This window comes from Lissotriton helveticus, chromosome 12 (genome assembly GCF_964261635.1).
Source record: "Lissotriton helveticus chromosome 12, aLisHel1.1, whole genome shotgun sequence".
Lineage (NCBI taxonomy): Eukaryota > Metazoa > Chordata > Amphibia > Caudata > Salamandridae > Lissotriton > Lissotriton helveticus.
The window spans coordinates 274,105,315-274,129,990 of record NC_136073.1 but is presented as its reverse complement, the minus strand read 5'-3'; the positions used below and the strand labels follow the sequence as shown (position 1 = coordinate 274,129,990).

The 24,676-nt window shown below is 43.0% G+C and overlaps 1 protein-coding gene across 1 annotated transcript in view; it reads right to left on the bottom strand.

Moving 5' to 3' along the window:
• The window catches only part of LOC144797734 (IST1 homolog), a 221,275-nt gene that overhangs the window by 107,897 nt on the left and 88,702 nt on the right, over nt 1–24,676 (bottom strand). Inside the window, exons 2-4 of the mRNA XM_078668476.1 lie at nt 15,718–15,829; nt 9,159–9,339; nt 6,652–6,736 (exon numbers count right to left, since the gene is read on the bottom strand). Coding sequence (XP_078524602.1) covers nt 6,652–6,736; nt 9,159–9,339; nt 15,718–15,805 — 354 coding nt within the window. The 5' untranslated portion in view covers nt 15,806–15,829. The remainder of the gene's footprint in view (nt 1–6,651; nt 6,737–9,158; nt 9,340–15,717; nt 15,830–24,676) is intronic.

The following is a 24,676-nucleotide window of genomic DNA, read 5'->3' as shown; positions in this document are numbered from 1 at the left end:
GTCCGGGTACTCCCCCGCGGTCGCTGCCTCTGCCACGGTGCTGCCGGTGAAGAAGCCGAAGATGGAGCAGCTTCAAGCCGACCACGAGCTCATCCTTCAGGCCTTCGAGAGTGAGTGCACCGAGCAATATTTTGCCCTGAACGGGATCTGAGTCCAAGGGGTCTCTCGCAGGCCCAGGTTCCTCTGAGAACAGCAGTGGGCCCTTCAGGGCTTCTTACATGGCGTGGATAGATTCTTGAGCACGTGTGCGTGTTATTAGATGCGTGTATGTTGGTGACGTTTGTGTCCATAAATAGGCATATGCAAAATCAAGAATGATGTTCGTACACTTATAACTTTGTCATGCGTACCTCTATGACTGACTACCTTTATGACGTGAATTGGCACCTGGGCGTGAGTGTTGCATACCTCCCGGCTCTGCAAAGACCCGTATGCCCATTTCAAATGTTAATTGTTTCTGTGCTGAGCACAGGCGCCGGCATCATCTATGGAGTGAGCGAGGAGAGGGAGAAAGGCGGGAAAAAAGAAGGAAAACCTGTGACGCGAGGCACGGGGTAAGCAAGAAGAGGGAGGAAGCACAGGAGAGATATGGTGGAAGCAAAAGGATAATAGAGAAAAGGAGAAGCCAAGGAGACATGAAGCAGAGGCGAGAGGGGAAGCGCAGGGCAGAGGGGAGGGGGAGGTAAAACAAGGTGAGCTGAAATGAAGCAAAAGAAAGAGGAATTAAATGAGGAGAAGAAGGAACTGAGTAGAGAGAAAGAAAAAGCATTGTCGAGGCTTTCCAGGCCAGATAAGAAGTAGAATAAACGTGAATGGGGGGAGGAGGGAGGAGAAATGCGTCTCGGCCGGAGCAGGGGGCGGAGCAGGGAGAGCGAGCTTTGTAATGTAATTGACACGGCCGGCCGGTCGTGAAACTGAAAGCATGGCCGGCCGGCCGTGAAAGCCTTTGATGCGGCAGGGGAAATGCGAGACGGCGGGGAGGGGGCGGAGCGGGTAAACAAAGACGGACGTGCACGCGCTTTTAAGCTCAATGCGCATGCGCATTGAGCTTAAAAGTCACGGGCACTGCAAGGAATCGCCACGATTCCTTGCAGTGTGGATAAAGAGTGGATGAGCCCCTATAGTCTCGCTTGCTCGATGCGCATGCGCATCGACAGGCGAGACCTAAAAAGGTGAAAAATTCTCACCCTACTAAAAATGAAAAAGAGAAGCTGGATCGTTTGTTGGAAGAGAAAGAGCTGTATAAAGTGTGAAGAAGTTGGCATCTGGTTCCATTATTTTTGTGATGATAGTAAATATCATCAAAGAGGGGATTGATAGAGCAAGCATCGCATCGCGACTTGCTTGAGTCAAGAACCTCGGCCGTGTGTAATCAATTAATAAATTGTACGTCTTACTAATCTTTTATTTTCATATTCGAACAAGGTAGAGGAAGCTTGCGTACGTGTATTTCTAATACAACTAAACAATGTCTCTAAAACATGGCCGCCGCTTGAAAAGTGCTTCTGCGCATGCGTCAGTCACACTCACGTGACCTGACGTAGTTATAAGTTTTGGAGGGAAAGGGTGCGCATGCGTAATACACAGCTTTCGTGAATAACGTGGTAATGCTCTTGTGAGTGTGTATATGTTGCTAACATTTAAACTGCATAGTATATTTTTATAATGATAAGTTTGAAGTACAAGACCAATGATGTGTTTACATACATTTATTTCTATGTATTAATTTGTTCTCGCTTACTTTTCATGTACTGCGGGAAATGGGGGTCCGAACCGGTTGAGAGCCATATTGAGGGTCTCTTCTGCGCAGACTCGTGGTGCACTGAAAGGTGGCAACATTGGACAGTGGAACTCAGCCAGCTGGCAGCCACCGTCAAGATGCTCATGGGAAAGCCACCTCTGCCCTACGAGAACGGAGAAAGTTGCTCCTTATATGATACAATGTGTGTTGCGCTACTGTTTGCCGTACAGTTTCTCATGGGAACCCCAATCTTGCTAGGCGGTACCCAGAGATGTAAATTAGGCCTCCAAATAGTCTATTCTGATTGGTGTGTTACCCAAAGCCTACCTTAGGACCAATCCAAATTGAGGGATTCTGACACTTTGCAACATTGGGGGGTGGTACACCGTCCCCAAACAGTATAACTACCCTGGGTTCACATAGGGAAGTCGTCCGACTTGTCTGGTTTAGCTGACCTGTCACTGACCCAACGCACTCAATAGGTGACTGAAGATACAGAGAGCTGCGGAGCACTCTGTCCGAAATTGACCATAGACTAAGGTTTTACTAAACCTTAAAGTGCTGGCGGAGCACTTTGCTGGGAGTTCGCTGACCCAATCGGGGTCTTGATCGATAGCTGCAGTGAGGGTGGAGCGCAGGCGTTGCTTCCGAACTGCGGGTGCTGGTCCTGTCCTGAGGGTCCTGTCCGAGAGGTCCTGTCCTGATTCCTAATCTGAGGGTTTCCTGTCCTGTCCTGGGTGTCCATTCTGCACCTGCTGTCCATTGAGGGGTATCCTTCCTTGAGGGTTTCCTGTCCTTAACTGACCCGTGGCCAGGGTTTGGTTTTCACACCAGTCTAGGTAAATATCACTCTGAATCTTGCACCTTCCTGAATTTCTGTCTTTTGCTTTAATAAAGACATACCTTTGCATATGTTAATTTTCCATGCTTTTCCGCAACCATTGAATCATAAAGTCATTTGCATTTGTTTCATAACGTGTTCCTATGTTACCCTACCTGTTAGAAATTATATTTTGCATTGCAGTTTGTCATTTCCTGATATGGTCTAGGACCTCCTTACTTAAATTGTCTAAAGCACTTTTGCCTTAAAGCATAGCGTGTCTCTCTCTATAGACTCTCCTATAGTTGTATAAATGTCCCGAACTTCTGTCTCATTCCCTTGAAATAATTCTAGAATACTAGTCCTAATCAAAGCCTATCCCATCTTAGTGATTCATCTTAAACGTTCTAATTCCTGATCCTTCATTTTTGAATGTGTCCTGGTTCCATTAGATTATAAATGGTTGCACTGACTTATTTCCTATTCAGCTATGTGCTTTCTGTTATTCTGATTATCGATTGCTTAATTACTGTGAATTTGATGCTATCTGAATTTTACTAAATTAGATAAAGACTTTAAAATTTCCAGTTGTCCGTGGTCATTTTACAAAGGTATTGAATATTATTTTGTTGGGTTTGTATTTTGCTGCCTTCCCTTTTACAGCTAGCTCCCTGATCCATGATGGTCATAGGTACCCGTGTCGGTGGATGGTAAGTCGGGTACACTGAAGAATAACGAAAGGGACTCACTAATATCTGATAGCAGAGCGTGAGGTCATCTGATCAATGTATATGGTGATTTGAAATATATGGGCCCGAAGCCAGAAGTGGCGAAATTATTGGTCGGGTGACCCGCGCGCTCTATCAGGACTAATAAGCGTTATATAAATGTAATTGCAATACAATACTCAATAAATGATCTGTTAACTTTCTGTAGTGTCCACACCTGGTCCTTCCATCCGCTATCGACCTATCAATAGATGTCAGCGGAAGGCTAAGAGTCAGGCAAGGGGTCAGCCCTGAGGAGTCAACTTGGGTTAAAGGGTGAGTGATCTCACTTCTGACAAATACCACTGATTGTGGTAGCGTACTCGCTTGGTTAGTGAGCCGTCACATGACTGACGCACATGGCCTTGACTGCAGTGCACAGAGAGCATTCAGTGCTGCACACAGGGAAAATAAATTAGAGGGAACATTGGTTGGGTGTGTACAAAAAGTTTCATAATAAGTAAGGTGGTGCAATATGGCTGTAGCATAACGTCCACTCTTCATAATATTTATATTTAGAATTTGGCAGCCACTTTTACAACTGCAACTAATGATGTTTCACACCGAGGTGGGTAATCTAACGTGAATCTTTTAAAAAGCATTTATGACTCTCACAGAAATTGCAATTCACAAATTCTTGGGTTGTTTTGGAAATTAGTCAACGTTCAAAACATTGTAAATAAACCAAAAGTGTGCAGTTTTGATAGTTGGGAGATGTTACACTGTAAATCAATTGTTTAGGTTAATGAATGCTAAGTTTAGGTTTTCCATACTTTAACTATCTGGGCTTAAGATTGATTAGCATGGAAATTCAATTTTACAAGTGTCAAAAAACATCCTAGCACTTGATAATGCTGTGCACGTTTTATCTACTTACATACAACTCTAAATCTGGTGGGTCACCTTCTTCTCATTTAAATGCATTTAAAACAAAACGTAATTCTCTAGGATATAGGGAGCTAAGATTTGTGGTCACTTGGATACTTGTGCCCTGCAGCTCACCACAAATTGATTTCATACAAAAAATACGGTGTTTCCTAAAATCAACACATTTGCTGTTGGTGCGAGAAGTACTTGGGATGAAGAATACTGTGGCTATAGTAGCATTTACTGTTATGGTCTCATCTTGCTATAACTTATTTTTATATCAATAAGGGCTTCAGGTTGATCCAAAATGCAAGGATGCACAGTTTCCATGGCTGAATTATATAAGAGAACCATTGTTCAGTTTTGATTGGACGTTGATGTGTTCCAAGTCTCGGAACATTACCAAATTGAAAAGGATGGCAGTTGGAACATGCTTTGGGAGAATGATTTTAAGAGAGGAGGAGAGTAAGAAAAACAGGAAGAAAGAGAGAGGGAAAGAGGGATAGCCAGAAAACCATGGTGGCACTGTCATTTCCGTTCCAGAAACCCTGGAGTTACTTGATGCTAATGCCACTAAATGAAAAATAAAGGTATACCAAAATAGTTTGGTAAATGAATCTTCTAAAAGTATTTAAAGGTAAAATACATTAATTACATCAAAGGTTGAGTTACATAATGATGCTTAAGTAAAGAACAAAATCAGCACAGATTGCTTGAGAAATAAGGAAGGTTAAAAACATTGCTGTGCCTATAATTTGGAAACATTGGAACTCTGAGACTGCCAGAGCAAGTGGAGGCTAGAATATATTTGTACAGAAATGGTTTTAGGAGAAGGCATCACACAACAGAATGAAACACAACTGGGACAAATACACCCTGTATTACAGAAGCAGTTTTGGACTGCGAAAACCATCCACAAGTTAAAGGTTTGGAGAAAGTAAAAGCATACGACCTGGAGGCGGAGTCTTAAAAGGTGGAGGATAAGAAGCTGTGGACGAGGATTGTTACTGGCTAGCTTGTGTGCTGGCAGACTAGCCTTTGTTCACTGATAGTCTCTTCGCCACTATGAAATGTACTCCCAGGATGGGAAGCTGTAATTATGCATACTAATCTAAGGATTCTATTATTAGGGATGTACAGCTTAAAACTGGATTCAGCTGTATTGGCTCTGTGTGGTTTCTCGTACACTCTTCGGGCTAGAGTGGCCACCTCATTCCATGCCATGATGGACACTGTTTCAATTTCTCCTTGGATTTTTGCTAACCAATCATTGCTACCAGGTCTGTCAGTCCAACTAGCTCAATGGAAGCTACCAGAAACTACAGCACTAGGTTGTCAAATGAAAGACCATACTGTCAATATTCTACATGATGACATTGCATGAGGTGGCCCTGCTACGTCGGCCCATTCCTAAGAGTCGACTCTGCTTTGATTGGCATCTTTCCATGCTTCCTCTTTTCCTGATATTGTGTGTACAGCGTATCTTTGTCCTTCAACCACTGAAACATGGATTTTCAAGAAACACTAATACACAAAAATTTAAATACATCTAATATTTACTGAAAAAGATTCCAGAGTACATCATGTTCAAAACAAATCTCACTCGCATCCGAACAAAACTCCGTTCAATTATGCATTCCCCAAAGCATCTTATTCAAAACAAACCCTTCTGCACACATAGCTTCTCTAAAAAACTATTTTCTTCCCACCATTATTTCCAAACACACCACGCACAGTTCTGCCGCAATAAATTCTCAATTGCACCATGTTGGTCATATAACCTAGCTGAAGCAACATTTACTTCCTATTAAATCATTATTACATCAACACAAACATTAATTAGATTGCGCGACTTCACTATGCTGCACATATAAACCCAAGCAAAACAGTGCTACCATAACACAATTCCAAAATGCCCAATCTTTCATACTACAAACAAAACCACAAACAAAACTCGTCTTACCAGGACTCTCAAGAAACCACATTTCTCCATATCGCCCTAAAAACAAAGCTCTCATTCACTAGGTTACAACTGTACTAGAGAGTTACTGACAAAAGACTCACAATTTCACTACACATCGAGCTGCCCTGGACTGCATGACTACATTCTCTTAGTCAAGGTTTCAACCTCATTCCTGACAAGCACCCAAAAAACATAACACTTAGATAGAACAATGGTTTTGTTCTTGTTCAAAATGCCATGGGTGCATGGAAGTGTGGCAACAAAGGCCTCTGACAAAATAGCATACGAGTGCCCATTAACCAGTGATGTGATACTTGAGAAAAGAATAAGAGCGACATCCATTGCCATCCAAATTTACATAACCAGTGATCAAATCCCTAGATTTGGCAAGTCTGTATTGAGGCATACAATAGCATTACCACGTTTGAGTCACCTCAAGCTTCAGTTCTTTTAAAACCACAAACATAATAAACTGTTGCCATTGGTTACTCACGACTCTCAGTTCCGAAACGTCCTGCATTCGAGGAGCCGCCCAGATGAGACTAGAGACTGCTTCAGCCAAGCCGGGATCCAGTTCTCTGAAAAGAGAAAAGTGAAGTATTTAAAGGGAGAACAAACAGGATCTCTCATAGCCCCATGTCATCAAAAGCCACACCTTGTCTCCCCCCCACCATCTGTGGTCTATCCTCACTAACTGCAGAACTGAGAACCACAGGATACAGCCTCAGACCACACAAAGCAGCATAATGAAAGAGTCCAACCCTCTGAGCGCTCTGGAGGGAAAAACCTTCCCATGAGAAAATTAAGCAAAGGTGGCCCACGTTGTAGGAATCCACTGGTAACATTCTTGCTTTTACTGTGAACCCTACCTGTTCCCGCTACCAATACCTGCGGTCAACATCATCAAACCCACAACCTCCTTTCAGACCCATCATTCTGGTCCACCACTAATCAACACAACATCCAAACAGTTACCTTCATTACCATTGTCTACCCAACCACCACAAAACGACCACAGCCAATGCTGTAAACTCTCACATTTCTTGCACCATTCTCACTACTGCACCTTTAGTCAATCATGGCAATATCTTCATTCCAATCAATCACGCCTGACTTCTTCCAACATAATCACTTCCTACTCATTCCCTCTCCCACATTACAATACATCTCTACTCTCACCCAATTACATACCTCCCACTCAGTGACCATCCCATTCACTTTTTCATCACCTTTAACTCATCTCCGTCACATTACCCACTTATACCAAGTAATTTCCAAACCCTTCAAGTTATCCACACTACCACAAACTCAGCCTCGTTGCCATTACTTCACTCCACTCATGCATACCACCAATAAATCAGCTGTTGTCCAAGAAGTATCAACCATGAGTTTTTTCCAGCCACCACTTCCGGTCAACTACACTTACTCCTACACTCCGACAAATTACTGCTCAGCCATTAAAGGTTCCAGCTTTCACTCGTGTTCTTAAAGGGTAACGATCCAATTACAGTGCTTATGACAAACATATTTTTCAGACACAATACTGTTACTTATGGGACACATGCTTTCTTTGAGATGGACTGAGCAAGTAAGAATCAAACTGTCTTCATCAAACCAAAACCCAAGCAACCACAAAGAAAATATATATGATAGAATGCACAAGTTAATACTTCTAAAGGAACAAAAATACATTAGGCATACTGTCCAATAATTTTTAGACCATCAGTACAGTCAAAGTATCAGTTCAAGCTAATTGAGAACATACGCCACCACCCTGCAGCCCCCTTTCATGTACAGCCGTCAATTAATTCTTTAGTGCCCGGAAACATTGCCAAAATCTCAAGCCAAATTAACATGCATTAGGATTTATATTTTCTGTATTTTCATCTAGTCAAGTCAAGTCAAGACTAAACATTTGTACCACGCACATATCACGTTCAAGGAGTGTCATGGCGCTTGCAGACGGCTCTGACTGGGGGTGGGCAGCTGGGTTAGCAGAAAAGCCAGGTTTTGAGTTTTTTGCGGAAACAGATGTGTTCTGAGGTGATGTGCAAGTTCAGGGGGAGTTTGTTCCAAAGGGAAGGGGCCAGAAAGGAAAAAGCACGACCCCCGTTTCTGGCGGTTTAAATTCTCAGCGGGGTGAGCAGTGATTCCGTACTTGATCTGAGTTGCCTACTTGGCGTGTACCAAGTGAGTTTATGGGACCAGTATTTTGGACCTTTCCCATACAATAATATACATAATGTTTTGAACATGATTCGCTTTTTTACAGGCAGCCAATGTAGGCTTCTGAGGCACGGGCCAGATGGTGACCTTCGAGGTAGATCTAAGACGAGTCGCGCTGCAGTGTTTTGTAGGACCTGTAGTTTTTTACTGTGATGCTCATTTATAGCGAGTAGTAGCGAGTTCCCGTAGTCTAGCCTATTTATAATAAGACCCTGTACTAAGGGTTGTCATGCTTCGGCAGGGATCCACTTGAAAATTTTACGCAAACTACGCATAATTCCAAAACAGGTTCCTAAAATGTGATTTATTTGGGTCTTCATGGAAAGTTTGTTGTCCATGTGAAAGCCCAGATTTCGTACTGATTCCTTAGGGGCTGGACAGTCGCCCAACTGTTCAGGCCACCACTCCTGGGTCCAATGTTCGGTGGCTTTGCCAAACAACATGACCTCTGACTTATTGCCGTTAAGCTACACCCCTCTTCCTAGATCTATGATATCTTCTCTTACCTACTCCAACCAACACCAGGATACTCACTCCTGCCTTGACTTTACCGGCACTCTCCTTCACGCACCAAGATCCTTGCCAATATATTACTTCATCATTGCTCATTCTACACCTGATGTGATAACCCCAAGATAATTCATTCATTTCTCTTCTATTTGTTTAATTCCTTAAAGGATCCTCCAACAAATTGGTTCATATATTCAACCGATTATGCGATTATGAAGATCACACTCTGTACTATAACAGAAAACACAATATTGAAGGTCTTACTTCATGTTCAGAATCAGTCCATATCTAGTCAAAAGCAGATCGCAGTACAGCTCAAGTATTTCCATGGCCTCCACCAGGTAGTCCTCTCGGATGATGTGCTCAACACGGATGCGAGCTCGTTCATGCTTTCCAATTGTTAGATAATCTGCTATTTCTTTCCTTGCCTTCTGTGCGAGCTCGGCTAGGGAAAGAAAAGAGAACAGAAAAGGTGAGAAGAAATATGCACAGCAGGTGCCTCAGATTGCTTACTGATTGTATGAAAAAGTTAGCACTTCAGAATACTCTGTATATAATTCTAAAGCCCATTGCTTTGCATTTGGTTTCATAGTCTCACAATTCTGTGCCATTGCATAGTTGTTTCCTGTGCCTCACCAGAACCCTCTCTATATCTAATCCCCGCCTCCACTCTTTGGCATTGCTCAGTTCTGGTTCCAGGTATTCTTTTTAAATGAGATCTATGTCCCTACTTGGTTTGTAGTCCCTTCGGGTCTGTCCGTAGTAGACCTCACAACCTCTCATTGCAGTTACACAAGCTCCCTCTCTATGTTGTGCAATTTCCTTTCCATTTAGGCAGTCTGCTTATTTTGTGTTTTGTGACCATGCTCAGATATGTCCTGAGCCCTGAAATCCCCATCTCCTGGGTACTCCATTGAATCCCCTATCTGCTCAAATGTTACTCCACCACTCCCAAGCACTATAGTTCCTCCAACTCTTCCACACTGGATACCTTCATACTTACCTCATACACAGGAAAGACTGGAATGTGGCATAGCCCAAGTCAAGTTGGCAAATGAAGAATTGGATAGCAAACAATAAGAACATCAGTCAAAACTCAACTCACGCCTTCCGATACCTCCAAATTAAGCATGCTATTCTCACGAACATATCTGATCTTTCCTCCCTTGCGGTGGCCTCACCCCTTGACGACAGATTGCTTTCAGAGCCCCTTCAGACAAATGCGATATCATGCACCTATCGCAAACTATGCAACAACATGCCCGACTCCTTCCAGACCCTACGAGACAAGTGGCAAAGGGACATGGGACACCTAGAGGATGACGAATGGCGGTCGGCACTGATGTCCCCCAGGGAAACGGCGATCAATCATCGTTTCAGATTGATCCAGCTGAAAGTCCTACATAGGACATATATGTCTGCTCCCCTCTTGGCTAGGATAGGCAGGCGTCCTGACGATCTATGTCTCCGAGGATGCGGACTCACAGGCTCCTTTTATCATATCCTGTGGGACTGTTCTGTAATTCAGCAACTATGGGAGAGAGCGACCCGAAAAATGAAAGATGCACTGGGAAAGCCCGTCCCTCTGTCACCTAAAGGAGGGCTCCTCAACATATGGGGCGCCACAGACCTGACGGAAATAGAGCTCCAGTGGGTGGCTTTGGGTTTTCTGCTGGTAAAGCGCGCAGTGGCAATGCAATGGGGCGCCCCACAAAGGCCACTACTGGTGGGATGGGTGGCGGAGATGGACAGATGTATGCTTGCGAAGAAAACTGTGTATAAGGTCAGGGGGTGTCCCAAGAAATGGGGACATTGGAATACGTATAGGGGTGAGATCTGTAGTTCCCCCACAGCTGATATGGCCATGGACAGGGCTGGACCCCTACGCCACAATAATCCTTGATATACTATGTTTTTATTATGTAATGCCCATTGTATTGATTCTGTAAGGTATCAAATGACTACTAGATGCTGACTCTGCCTTTTGTTTCAATAAAATATTATTAAAAAAAAAAATACTCAACTCACGATGGAGCCTGCCAGTGCCCAAAATAATATGGAGTCTGAAACAGCTTTGAAAGGGATCGAGTACATTCACTGAGGGGCACCACTTTAGTGAAAAACACTCCAGGGTGGAACCACAATGGTGCTGAAGGCAACAGACCATTCCGCAACCACTCCTGGGAATGAGTGTTCCCGTGATGTTTGGACGAAAACGGAACACAGATGATTAAAGAATGATGCTCTTGAGTGCATGGCCTGGGGAGACGGAACCAAGGCTTGAATCATCACCCGAGGAGATGAGAGCGAATACTTGACCTTGTTACCGGAGGGGCGGTTTGAAGATGGCACCTGCCACCAGGCGGTGAAGCAGAGGCATGGCTGTGAGCCCCATAGTGAGAATCATTGGCCTGGAGAGAAGAGTGGGTCCTCATAGGGAGTGTCATCAGCCTGGAGAAGCATGGATCCTCTCTACCCCCAGGAACCAGTTTGGCTGGACTGTCATGCCACCTGGAAGTGTGGGGCAGCATTAGGTGAGGGGAGGCACAAGCAGCCTGCCTTCTGATGCTTTCACAGGTAAAAGATGTTGAGAACAGAGGGCTTGGAGGTGACTGAGGGCCTGCAAGACTTCCAAAGCATGAAAATTATAGGTGGAGGGTGATTCAACAGCATCTTGGCCCCAACAGGATGCTAACTGTTCTTTGGAGGGTGCACGAGCAACGCATGGGGACACTCAAAGGAAGACTTTATAAAGCATATGTCGGGCTCATATGCCTTCACTGCAGAACAATGCAACATCCTGACTTGGAACTCCATTGGGAATCTAAAGATTGCTCCTGGGTGACTGTGATGGCCGCGAGATGTGATTGATGCCTACTGCCACAGGTGCACAACTGTATGTGGCTCAAGGGAAATTAAGCTGTTGCCAGGAATGAAACAGAAGAAAGAGGCACAGACATATATGCTGTGCTTCTTCAAGAACACTGCAAAGCTAAAAAATCAGTACACCGGAGTCCCTCCAACTATGGTCTTGGCGAGAGTTGAGCCACGAATATCACCCAAAACGCTCATCAGAGTAAACCTGATGGAAGGATTGGCAGACCTGAGGGGGTTCCGTAACATCTAACAGGATCTGAACAAGTGCCTGCCATGACTTCAACACGATTTGGACGTCAAACTAGAAATCTTCTGAAAGCATGACTGTTACTTCCTGTGGAATCAATACTGGAGATGGAAGTGAAGTTAGCACAGAAGGCTAAGGTTGTGAGTTTCAGAGAGGGTATTTGGGCACACTGAGGAATACTGCTGACATGGACCCACTGAGATGTAGTTAACATAAAAGCTGCTATTTGAGAGAGAATATCAACACACGTTGGCATCTCTGAAGTCTGTGTAAAAATGACATATGTGAATTTCTCATTAAATCTCAAGTGATAAAAAAATAATTTTACAGTTTTTTTCTAAACCTAAACAGGAGCCCTCTTTTTTTATATTTCATGCATAGTCAGGATTTGGCTAAAGTGAATTACAATATAAACTTGGCTTCTCTTTAAATGAAATTTACATTAAACTCAGATTAGAAACTAGCTGTTGCAACCAATGATTAAGAGCACATCTATAAGAACGAATTTGCCACTTGAAACCCTGTTTTCGATGCTTTTATTAGCTAAAGAGTTAATTTCTAAAACATACAAACTTCTCTGAGAATCCACACCCACCCCTCAGGCAACATCTAAAACAAAGTGGAAGAATATCTTACACAGTGCACAATTGATTCCTACGTCGGATTGTTGACATGGCCATGGCCCGGGCTGCGACATAATATGCATTCTCTGGTCCTGCCCTGCGCTCAAGACTTTCTGGGATGGGGTTGATCGCCTTATATGAGACATGCTTGGCTATACCGCTCCCCTCCAACCTCCGCTGGTAAATCCCAGGGATTGCCAACTCTCATCTCGCACAAATTCCACAGGCTTTTCTCCATTTTGTCAGCAGCCAAACTTTGCATGCTCCATCGGGGGTCTACGCCCAATGTTCCAACTCAGGCGGACTGGGGGGAGAGCATGGCACTGAATCTGCATATGAACGTTTGATCTATCGGTTGAACGACTATGAACACATACTTACTGACATATGGGGCCCCTTATTCATGAATGAGAATAATAGTCTAATTTCCAGACTTCCAACTTTTTCTTGAGTGCAGGCCGACACTGTTTCTGCTTTTGACAAGTTACATACTCTCTTAGACTTGTAAATGAGGTGTCTCTGGTTTATTTTCTATGGGAGAAGAAGACACTACTGACTTGCCATTTAGTTGTTCAAAGAGCGACATCCTAGGGCCCGTCCACATATTTTTACACACCAGTCGTAGACCCACAGTTTAGCATTCTGTTACATATATTTTAATGCCTTTATATCACTCGGCTCTTCTATACCCTTTCCTTTTGATATGACCCACCAGGGTCGGACTGGCCATAGTATAGATTTGTCGTTCTCTTTCTCATAGGTAATTTCTGCCATTAATGGGCGGCACTCTCTGATATTCTTTTAACCCTTTTTATTTGGTCTGTTACGACTGCAAGTTAAGGGATGGAAATAGTATCTGCATTGGTTGTCATATAATGATGTACCTGTATGCGTTCTGTTTGGTTCTTTCCTTTAAGCTGACATTTATGTGTTTATGCTGCATACTCTGTGCATGATGTATTTAAACATTCAATAAAGATTTGGAACAAAGTGGTAAAACACCCTTCAAACAGTAGTGGCTGGCAACATTAAAATATGGTGGTGTGCCATGCCCAATAAACTCACCATATTTGTTGCGCTGGCACACAGGGCCCCATGGCTCCTCTGTTCTCCTCGGCGGTGACGAGGGAGAGTCCGGCAGAAAGGGAAGGACTTCTTCCCTTGTGGAAAAGTGAACCAACCAATCCCAGAGCTACAGTACAGCGCCAGGATTGGCTGGAGCAGGTTAACCTGGTGCTTATTTTGAGGCTGGGGGCCGGCAGCTGCAATCCCTCAGCCTTGGGATTGCAGCCTCTGAAGTGCGCATGTCAGATTGGTCAGCTGTAGGCAGCCAGCCAATCTGACATGCGCACTGGCAGGGGGTGGAAGTAACAGTGCAATTGCACTAATCAGCCCTGCCCCTTGCCCTCGCTCTGTAACATCAGGACACATTTTAATTAAATGGGACTTATAACCATTTTTTAATTAATGTGCGTGCATGCTGCACTCGCAGCAGGTAGGACGACACTCCTCCGCCATAACGGAGGAGCCGCCGCTGCCTTCAAAGGAAGATCTTCTGCACGGAATGGGAAGTTGTAGGGTGAGATATTCAGAACTCTGTCTCTGTAGAAACTAATCACTGTAGAAGTGGCACTACATCCCAGATAAGAGTGCCTCATATGTTCCTAGCCGCTAGCTTAAACTGTTGAAGGGGCTGTCAACAGAAGCGTGACTTGTTGCACATTTAGTGAATCTTTCCGAAGCTCACAAAGTACTGGCAGAAGATCCAGGGGCCATCAATGACATGGTAGGGTATCCTCTGACCAAGGCTCCAGCCTTGTAATTGCTGGGGCTCAGACCTCCTGGATGTTCCATGATGACCTACCTGGACAGGTATGTTATTTGACAATGTCTACAGGTTACTAAATTAACTAGCGCTGCTTGGTGGAAAGAGCAGAAGTTTCCATCCCTAGCTCAGTGACACACTTGGCTTTGGACATCTTTGTGACAGAATGGCCAACTGCCAATGTGAAGGGTGAACATCCCAAGTTCGAATCAGTCTGGAAACCACAGTTAGATTATATGATGTGTTATCACCCCTCCTGAGTACTATAACTTCACCTGAGAACTCGGAACTTGTTTAGGTGACATTCAGGAAGGGCAGCGGGGTTATTATGTAGAACTGTGAGAATGGTGACCTGGATGGTGGTTGAGGATGGGCAGCTTAAGAAAGTGACGCAGTGCCCTAGCTCCGGTCAGAGATCTGGCTTACGATCTTGTGTCAAAGGGGAAACAGAGGCTTTCTTTCATCGGTGTAGGGCAGTTCGTTTTACGCACAAAATATTGCAATGAGATTGTATTGCAGGTGAGATCAGATATAAGATTTGATGTCCGTGGAATGATTGTATACAATGGAATAGCACAATGCAAATACTGTTAAACCAGTCCCAGAGCTTGCAGTGATGGTATGAGGGGGGTTCAGGTTTACTGCTCATCTCACTTTTTGTTGCGAGTTGTCTCTTAGCAGATAGCAACACATGATAACACTGCCCATTTGAAAAGGTTTCTTGGAACAGGAGTGCAAGAATAAGGCCATAGCTGGTTCCAATTGCTTCTTTGATCTCTAGGGTCTTGATTATTTGAGGTTCCAGTTATTGCTTTATTCACACCCTTACCAAAGGCCAGATTTCTCAGAGAACGGTGGGTATTTTTAGGATACAGATTCTGTGCTCTAGCTTCTTCTTAACCATGCTGTGCTCTTTTCTGAAAACACCCACAACAGTACTGACTTTGTTTTCATCACCTCATCCTCTGTGTACAGCCCAAATACCCTTCTCACCCTTTCCGTGCATCTCTAACTCCACACATTGTTATCTGCACGTGAGATCTTTCTACACATTATGTTCTACTCCTTCATACTCCTCTACATGTACCTCCCTTTGAAATCATCTGTTTACCTGCTCTCCTCTTTGCACATCTTTTTTTGTGCAGCTTTGCCCCTCTGAAGACCTTCATTGGTAGATACACTCATTCTGGGCACCTCTAGCTTCTTGTACCTGGTACTCAAGTCCACAACGAACCCACCATGGATACTCACTTTTCTTCTTCTCCAGTAGCTTTAGGCGGTTGATAGTGAGGCGTAAATTGACTCGCAGTCGCTCCGATTTGAACCCCGAGCCCGGCATAGTGTCCTCTTCCTGTGTGGAGAACTGAACATCCAATCAAATTAATTGTAACACAATTTGGATAGCAATTATCACAATGCTTTGTGTATATAGAAATGTTCAGAATTGGGTATCACATTGAGGGACTTCACATACACAGATTGAATGCCATGACTCGCCAGAAGGCAGAGGCATGTCCAGTCATATCTTTAGGCCTAGAAATAGCTTTAGGCATTTCACTAGCCTCATGCTTAAAAAAAGCATAAATAAAAACACACACACACACATAACCATACGTAGAGGACCTTTTGATTAGCTGGTTTGTTAAATTGCTAGTCACATTTTGCTTTCATGCATTTTACACAAAGAATGAGATAACGGGCCGGTACACTTCAGTCACTGGCTCTTTTGAGTGATGGTATTTTGCTTGACTGCAAGTGCACATATAACTAAAAGTTAGTGCACTTTAGTGAAAAGGGTCGTTGGTCAACCTCTCCTTTCATCTCTCGTTTATTTTAATTTCCATTTTTCTTTATTTTTTAAATGCACATTTATTTAGTATATATGCTTCTAAAACAATTAATCTGGCCTTGGCAACCGTGCAATGTTTTTCTATGTAATTATTAGCTTTGGCACTGCTTGTATGTCTTTGCATTTTAGTAACAATAATAGTTTATTAGACCAAACGGTCCGTAATACAACAATTGCACATCATTAGTACAAACTATATCAACACCAACTGAGACATGGTTACACACAACCTTAAAAGAACAAACATCACCTGATTATGTTCCTATACAAAAAAAGTGAATTTTTGACGCAAAGGATTACAAGCGTTGAAGTTCAAGTGCAGGATTTTCAGACTGCATTTTTATTTGAAAATGAAAATTACTTTTCTTCGTTCTTATTGAAACTGAGAGATATAAAGGTTATAAGAATCTCCTCCTGGCTTCTAGCAGTAAAAGACAGGTTATATGAAGGTGTTTAATATTAAACTTGGTCCATCTTGCACAATAATATCTATTATTATTTGGCTCAATTCGAGTTATTATAAGTCTGGATAGGTAATAGAAATGAGGCAAAGGACTGGATCATTCAATCAATCTGTAGATTTATAGAGCACTTCTTATCACCCGTGAGGGCATCCAGGCACTGGCAGGATCCAGTTGATTAGCCGAATAGCCAGGTCTATGGATAAAATTCAGATCCGAGCCGGGATACTAGGAAATCTAAACAATTTAACCAGATGAGTTACAAGTGTGATTTACAGCAGTGGAGGTTAGGGAAAAGTGGGAGTTATGTTCTAAGAGTTGCAGAAATTATAATCTGGACTCAAGACACATCCCACAGGCAGATTTGGTGACAGTCTAAAAAGAACAATATTGGAATAGAATGTAGAGATATTCAAATACACCGGAGATTGATAAATAAACTAGCTCACCATGTCGGGAAATTTTCAATGATCCCGTTTAGGTGGCAAGATTAATGTTATTATATCGGGAAGCGAATGTAGTGATTGGAACTAAATTCCAAACATAATAAAACTTGGTCTCAGCACTTTTCAAGACTAATAGGTTTCCGGTCCCTTTATGGAGTTAGAGGGTTAGATTCCCGGCAGGAGTGCCTAGGGAGATGGGTTCAGAATTTGAAGCCTCCTGTGTTGGCAGTATGGTGGGACTTTCTTAGGTGCATCAATACTTTCAATGTTGTATGGGCATAGTTCTGTGGGAGTTGGACGAAAGACATTTATTTATCATTCTGTTTTTTTTTTTTAATAGTGACGGCCTGTAACCAGTACCAGCTTTGCAGGGCTAGAGATAACAGACAATCTCTCTTTATAGTCATGACCTTAACACCGCAAAGACACTCTGGAGACGCGAGGGTGCCAGACTTGTGCGCTTATAACAGAGGAAACGTTGAGAGGTAGCCTTGGACCAAATCAAGGATTGTTTTGTGTGCCAGGTGAAGCTCTTTAAACTCATTTCTTTGCTCCAGGGGCCTTTGATGGAGAGATAATATGGTCATCACATTTCAAGTGCCAAGGTAATTGCGAGGAAGGTCCAGATACATGCCATGCTGGTATGATGAAAAATGAGCAGCACTCACCCTGGTATAAAAGAACCCTTCACCTTGAGTGCAGGGCTTAGTAGGGGTTAGAGATGCTTTCCATGGACGAGATCCATTCGAAAAGAAGGGGCAGGCCACCGGAGTGGAGGGATCTGTTGTACCAATTCAAAAATAGCCCACAATTGCGTATTTTGGAAGATGTATTGAATGGAGGCTCCAAGTCAACTACTGGTAAATGTGTATTTAAGAAGTTGTTGAACCCTCCAAGTCTTGAACTCTTCTGAATAATTAGAGCTTAAAGGGGGTGTCAGATGAGCAGAGGGTTAAGGGAGTTTATGGAGAGCCAATAGGAGATGCAGAGGGCCAGCATTGGCTTTACTTTGTCTGAGAATTTGTTAGCAGCTCTGTTGGGCTAGAGGGTTTTGAAAGACACATTTTCCAATATGGATGAATCCTTGATAGCAGAGACATGAATCATACAAATGTATTAAAAAAAATACTTTGTCACTGAGTTTCTGATAAGCAACGTGGGTAACTTTTTTCCCCGTCTTCAGTGGTCCTGTGCGCTGTCCTTTGTCTTGGTATGAATGCTCTCTGAAGTGTATTGTGCAAGTTGGAATGTGTGTGCTGTTTTGCAGAGTTCCCTTGGTAGCTTCAGGGGAGAAATACTAGAGCGAGGAAGAACAGTTCCCAGTGGGGTGCTACATCTATACAACTGTCTGGAACCCGTCCTAAGCCTATAGTATAAATTGTATTCAAGTAAACTCTTCTGCTTGGATAGTTTTCTTGATCAAACCATAACCTATCCCAGTGTCTAAACTTTAACTTGTAATAAGCGCATCTAAAGAAGGGCACATTTTCAAAACAGCCACCCGATGCAATTACCACTTACCAGGTCCAGATACCCGTAATGAATATCAGTCAACAATGTATTAAATAGAACATATTTGTTATGCTTCAAATCATTATAAAATGGAATCAATAAAAATGGAATCCATAAAAAATGTATTTGCTTAATGTGTACCTTCAGGCTCCTTTCTAAGACCCATTGTTCAGTCTGCTTTCTCCATTAAATCAGTACATCAGGCACAATGTCCTTCTTCAAGTACAGGTGCGATGTGTCATCTTTTTGTTATTTTTATTTACTCAAATATTTTCTTGTTATACACTTCTAGGCATAATTATCATGTTTTGGGCAGGTTTAATCTATCATATTCTAGCTCTGAAGAATAAAAAGAAGGTGGCATTCTAACATCTTTATCTCATCAGCAACCAGGAAACATCCTGGATACCCGGATAAATGAAGTCAACCCCTACACAGAGCATACTCTCCGCATTTCAGGCTTGCAATAAAGGTCCTTTGATCTTGGAATGCTTGTCCATCTTGAATTTCTCATTGACATCCATTGAGTGTCCACAAGAGAAGACTAGACATTTGTTTCACCAACAGGAGTAAATTGTGGTCGGCCCTCAAGCTCTAGTGGGGGCACTGGGCCCTTGTTTGAACTGCAAAAGAGGGGCTGTATACTAGCCAACAAACTCAAACAAACTCAAACTGACAAGAGGTAGGATGCTTTCAGATTTTTACCAAATAGCATAACGAACAGCAGGGGACCAATGACATATTGAAACCAACAAACGAACCATGCCATGTTCTCAGTCAATGCCGTACAAAAGGGGGTGGTGGTGATGGACGGAGCATCTGAACCAATCAAACACTCACACCCAGTCAAAAGATCTGGGTTTAATCCATCACCGTTCTTCAGCCCACTCTGCCACCCCAGTTTAGACATGGCTATATGCAAATCAGTCTGACCCTGTGCCTCATGGGAACAGTCCAGCCCGAACTGCCAAGCCATGCCTTCCCTGGACCGGAAACAAGCTTCCGAGGACCGGTTTCTGGCATTACAGCCTTCTTCAGCCCAGCTTGCTTGAATCCAGTGGCAAAGTGAGCAAGGGACTCACGTCTGAGCATACCCTGCCACACTTATGGCGGCCAAAGCGGTACAAAAGGGGGTGGTGATGGACGGAGCATCTGAACCAATCAAACACTCACACCCAGTCAACAGATCATGTTCTCAGTCAATACCTCCAGTACCTGCATCTGCCCTTATTTTTGGATCCAATTGGGGAAGAACACCCCTCAAAGTATAACTGAATAGCAAAAAGTTCAAGAAGTCAGTTAAGATGTTTTGTTCTTTATTCTTATTCTCGTGGTGGTACATGTGGCAGCTGGGTACCGGGAGATTGTGCACCCATTCTTTTTGGGACTACTATAGGTACTAATCTGAGGTGTGCTGAACCTTTCCCCTTATCCCATGCTTTCCACAGCGGTCTAAACGTGTATCTCATCTGAAGTTATTGTGTGGATTTCAGCAGGGCTCTCAAGTTTCCAGGTCAATGCATGACTCTCTCTCAGGCAGTCTTGATACTTTATTTTGAATTCTGGGATTTGTAGTCCGTTTGATCCCATTATAAAATCAGGACGGCTCATGGACAACCCTCCTGGAGTTGGAGGCACACACCCATGTGGAATTGTCCTGGTTAGTCACATGCAGTTAAGTGAACGCCTCCACTATGTATGTGACCTGAGCTGAAGACCAGGTCAAACCGGCTCGGTTTTGCTTGGGTGTGTCTAGCTTTCTTCAGAGAAAAGGGAAGGGCCTGATAATGTAGTTTACACAGGGTGAGAGGTGCTCTGTGTTCAGGGAGCTAAGATACACGGTCATAGGGGGAAATTGTGAACCCTTTGGTGTTTACTTTACATATTTGAGAAGAGTTCGCACAGAGGCCTCTGTTACCTAAACCAATGTAATCATACGGGGCTCCCAGCAGGCATCAGAAAGCTGTGGGAATGTGAAGCCAAAACAGTAGGTAGAAGAGCTTGTTAAAAATTGGTAATCTACCGCCTAAGTGGGTAGTGTAATACTGCTTGGCGCTCCCCCCCCACCCAACACACTTAATTCTTCACAAGTGCAACCCAGCCAATTAGTCTAACTTGAGGGATTCCTTGTCATATGTAACCCCCGAACCCAGAAACACCCACTTGGATTAATTTTTATAACTGTAACCATATCCCAAAGGAAAACATTGGCTGCCACGATAAATTACCCCCCCCCATGACTTACGTTGCGACAGTAGATCGATTTGTCTGCTTTAATTCAAAGTGCTTAAATTGTAAAATATTAAGTGCTAGAGCTCTGACCAGAAAGCCACTGCAGCTTGCACCACCCATCGCCCCTGTCATCACAGCCAAAACAACTTGTAACCATCTCTATCGTATGTAAATGCGACAGTTCAGATTATTCCAGGCCGCTAAAGGAATGGTTGGGGAGGCAGGTATTGGTATTTTTTATGTACATTGTTTTCCTAAAGAACTTTTATACTGCTCATCCCTAAAGTACATGAGCAGCGCCACCTTGTGGCAGACTGCCCCAAGTGTGGTGTTGACAATTAGCTGCCGGTGCCAAGCACCGGAAACCAATTAAGTGCCGGTGCTTAGCACCGGATAGCTCCGGCTCAAATTAAGCTGAAAGATAGCAGATATATTTTCCGTTTTATGAGCTTGGTTTAGATCTAACATTACGTTTTTTTTTCTGTAATACATTTGATTTTTGGATCCTTGAGACACCCTTGCGTCCCTCAAGTTAGTTTTGAGTTCTGCCAATACCACTTTAAGTATGAATTTATTATAGATTTTGTGCAGTTCATATTTTTGTGCATTATTAACACTGTGCAGAACGTGGATTTACTCTCGAATTTACATGTACAAACTGGCTTGGTGCTATTGCGTTTGAAACTAATTTGCTTTTACTTGCAAAAGTACATTCTTCTGGCTTTTGCTAACTAGTCCTCAGTCAGGCCTCAACGCCACCTTGTTCTAAACGGATGTCTTTTTGCATGTTAACTTTTCATCCTTTCTGCAGCACACAGTCAAGCAGTTAGGTTTATTTCCATTGACCTTGTTCTTGCTGTTCTTGAAGAAAACTTTCCAACAAAGAAACAGTAATGTTGCTATTTTTCTGGTAGCTCACTGCATTTATTCATAACAGTCTGCTGTTGTTCTTGTAACTAGTTTGTTCTGCCATCTCTAATGACATTTCCATGGAGCGAGCAGAATCAATATTTATGTAGTGGGATAGTACTTAGATGGTAAGGCAATATGACATTTATTAGAACTGTGCTCTGCTTTGCTGGAAGTTTAATTCTTTTGCTCACACCAGGATTATTTTGCAGAAACGAATGCTTTCCTGCGTAATATCCCATTTGGCTAGTACTAAGCCAAGCCACAGCAGGGTCCTCTTGTACTTATCGCTATCAATGTTGTCTGTGAATTAGAGCAAATTTATGGTATTTGCGGAAGAAAGTGTTGCAGACTGTTATACTATTAGATTAATTGTGGGTTTTAGTGATTATAGTGCATTTAGAGGGCGGAGTTGGAGTTTATATGCAGTTTATATTTTTGTGCATTATTAACAATGTGCAGAACGCGGATTTACCCTAATGTTTACATGTACACACTGACATGTGGCGTTGTATTCGAAAGAAATTTGCTATGCTGTGTAAGAAATCATTTTTTCATTTATACTAACTAGGCCTCAGTTGGGCCTCAACACCATCTTGTTCAAAATGGATGTTTCCTTCTGCATGTTCACAGTTCATCATTTCTGCAGCACACAGTCAAGTTGGGTTATGTTTGTTTATTTTCATCAACATTGTTCTTGAACAGAACTGTCCAGCATGGACACACTAATGCTGTTGTTTTTCAAGACCTTTATGGTAGCTCTCTGTACTGTGTACATTCACAATAGTTTGCTATTGTTGTTGTAATGAGTGTGTCCTGCCATCTCTGGATGACATTAGCATGGAGTGGGCAGAATAAATACTAGTGGGATAGCACGTAGATGGTAAGGCAATATGATGTTTATTAGAACTGTGCTCTGATTTACTGAAAGTGTAATTCTTTTGCTCACACCAAAATGATTTTGAAGAAACTAATGCTCTCCTATGCAGGAAAACTGTATACAAACTTCAGGTATTCAGGGTAAGCAGGAAGACTTTCAAGAGATGCTGCTGGATTTCTTATTGATTTTGCTGCCCATTGAGACTTAGGCTATTTCTTGATTTGGCTAATAGGTCTGTAATCCCTATTACTGACAGAGCCTTCACAGCATTGATTCTTTAGGCATCTGCATATTATACTTTGATTGTACCTTTTCAATTTTTTTGAATATCACTTAAATCCCTTCCTCCAAAAACCTCAGCCCATGAATGGCAGATAGATGAAGGGTACGTTTCACAAATCTAGGAAGTCCTGCATGCATCTAAAATGAAGCACCCTGAGCCTCTATCGAGGAAGGGAGCCTAGTCTGGTGAGCTCTCTGTTAGGCAATACACAAGACAGCATGATCACCTACTTAATCAGGGTTGACGTGGAAGGTTTAAGGGCATTCCTGGCAGGCCTAAAAAACTGTTCATCTGCTGAATATGGGCAGTCTAAAAGGAGTGCAATACTATTTTTTTATATGTTCCGAAATTGTAGAGACATCTTGGCTGCATATGCAAGATGTGGAAAGAACAGTAGATGCACAATTTTGCCTCTGTGCAAAACGTAGAAGCTATTATCCCAACAAACCCCGGCCCATGGGAGAGTGTGCGTACAAGCTGGGAACATCCAGAGCATGATATGGTTATCCCGATTTTCCCAAACAACCAGCAGTTATCAGGGTGAGGCTGATGACCTTCAAAAATGCCTTAATTGTCAGAGTCATCATGCCTCCTTCCACAGGTTACACTTCCAAAAGTGGGCCTTCTAGGGCAGACAAGCAGGCATTAAAGCAACTCTAGTTGAATTAAAGGACTGCTCATAACCAGTGGTCTTCACACCACTTCCCTGCAGAATCTTGCCCACCTCACGTACTGAAAAACATCCTGCTCTCTTCTTTAACCATCTCACCCACAACCACTGTCATCAACTTATTAGCCCTGACCTCCGTCATGCCACATCAAGCTAACAATGAAAACAAAATGTGATCCAATAGACCCAGTCTGCTACCAACCAATCTCCATGAGCCCCATTTTACACCAAAACTAATTGAAGAATCAACTACAACACAGATCTCCAATTTTTTTGTTTGAACATACCCTGATCTCAAATTAGAAAATAGGCTTACAAGTTACAGAGGAATGTAATCTACTCTGATCTACAATATGAAGACCTCAGACAAAAGAAATTGCTACAGAATCACTCATCCAACTCTCATACAGACCACAACCCAAAACTACTAAGGAGCACCAATGGTCTCAGCATTCTAAGCACCATGTTGGACTGGAGCTTCTCTCACCTCTCCAATAGATGCAGCATTATCTCACTCACATTGTATTCTTCAATTCGTTTCAGCATCAGCATTGGTGCCAAATGAAGCTGCATCATATCTCCACTCCTCTTTAATGCACACCTCAGCCCTCTACCACAACACGTCAGATCTTTCAATAATACGTTACAACTATCAAGATACACCCACATTACCCTCAAACGAAAAATCCCAGTGCACTTATTTGGCCTAGACCAATGACTCCAGGCCATTCACCAATAGACCACATCGCTATGCTACTCAACCAACACACCAGTGGTCTATACCTCTGTGCCATACTCAACCAATTACGCAGACTACACAGAACTCAGAATGTGGCGCCATAAAACTATTACACTTACGCGACCACATCACTATCTAGCCCCAGAAGTGCGCCAGTTGTAACTCACATCCAGATGTACTTCTCCCAAAGTTCTCTGCTTTGCTTTAGGCATCTTTCCTGCCACCAGAC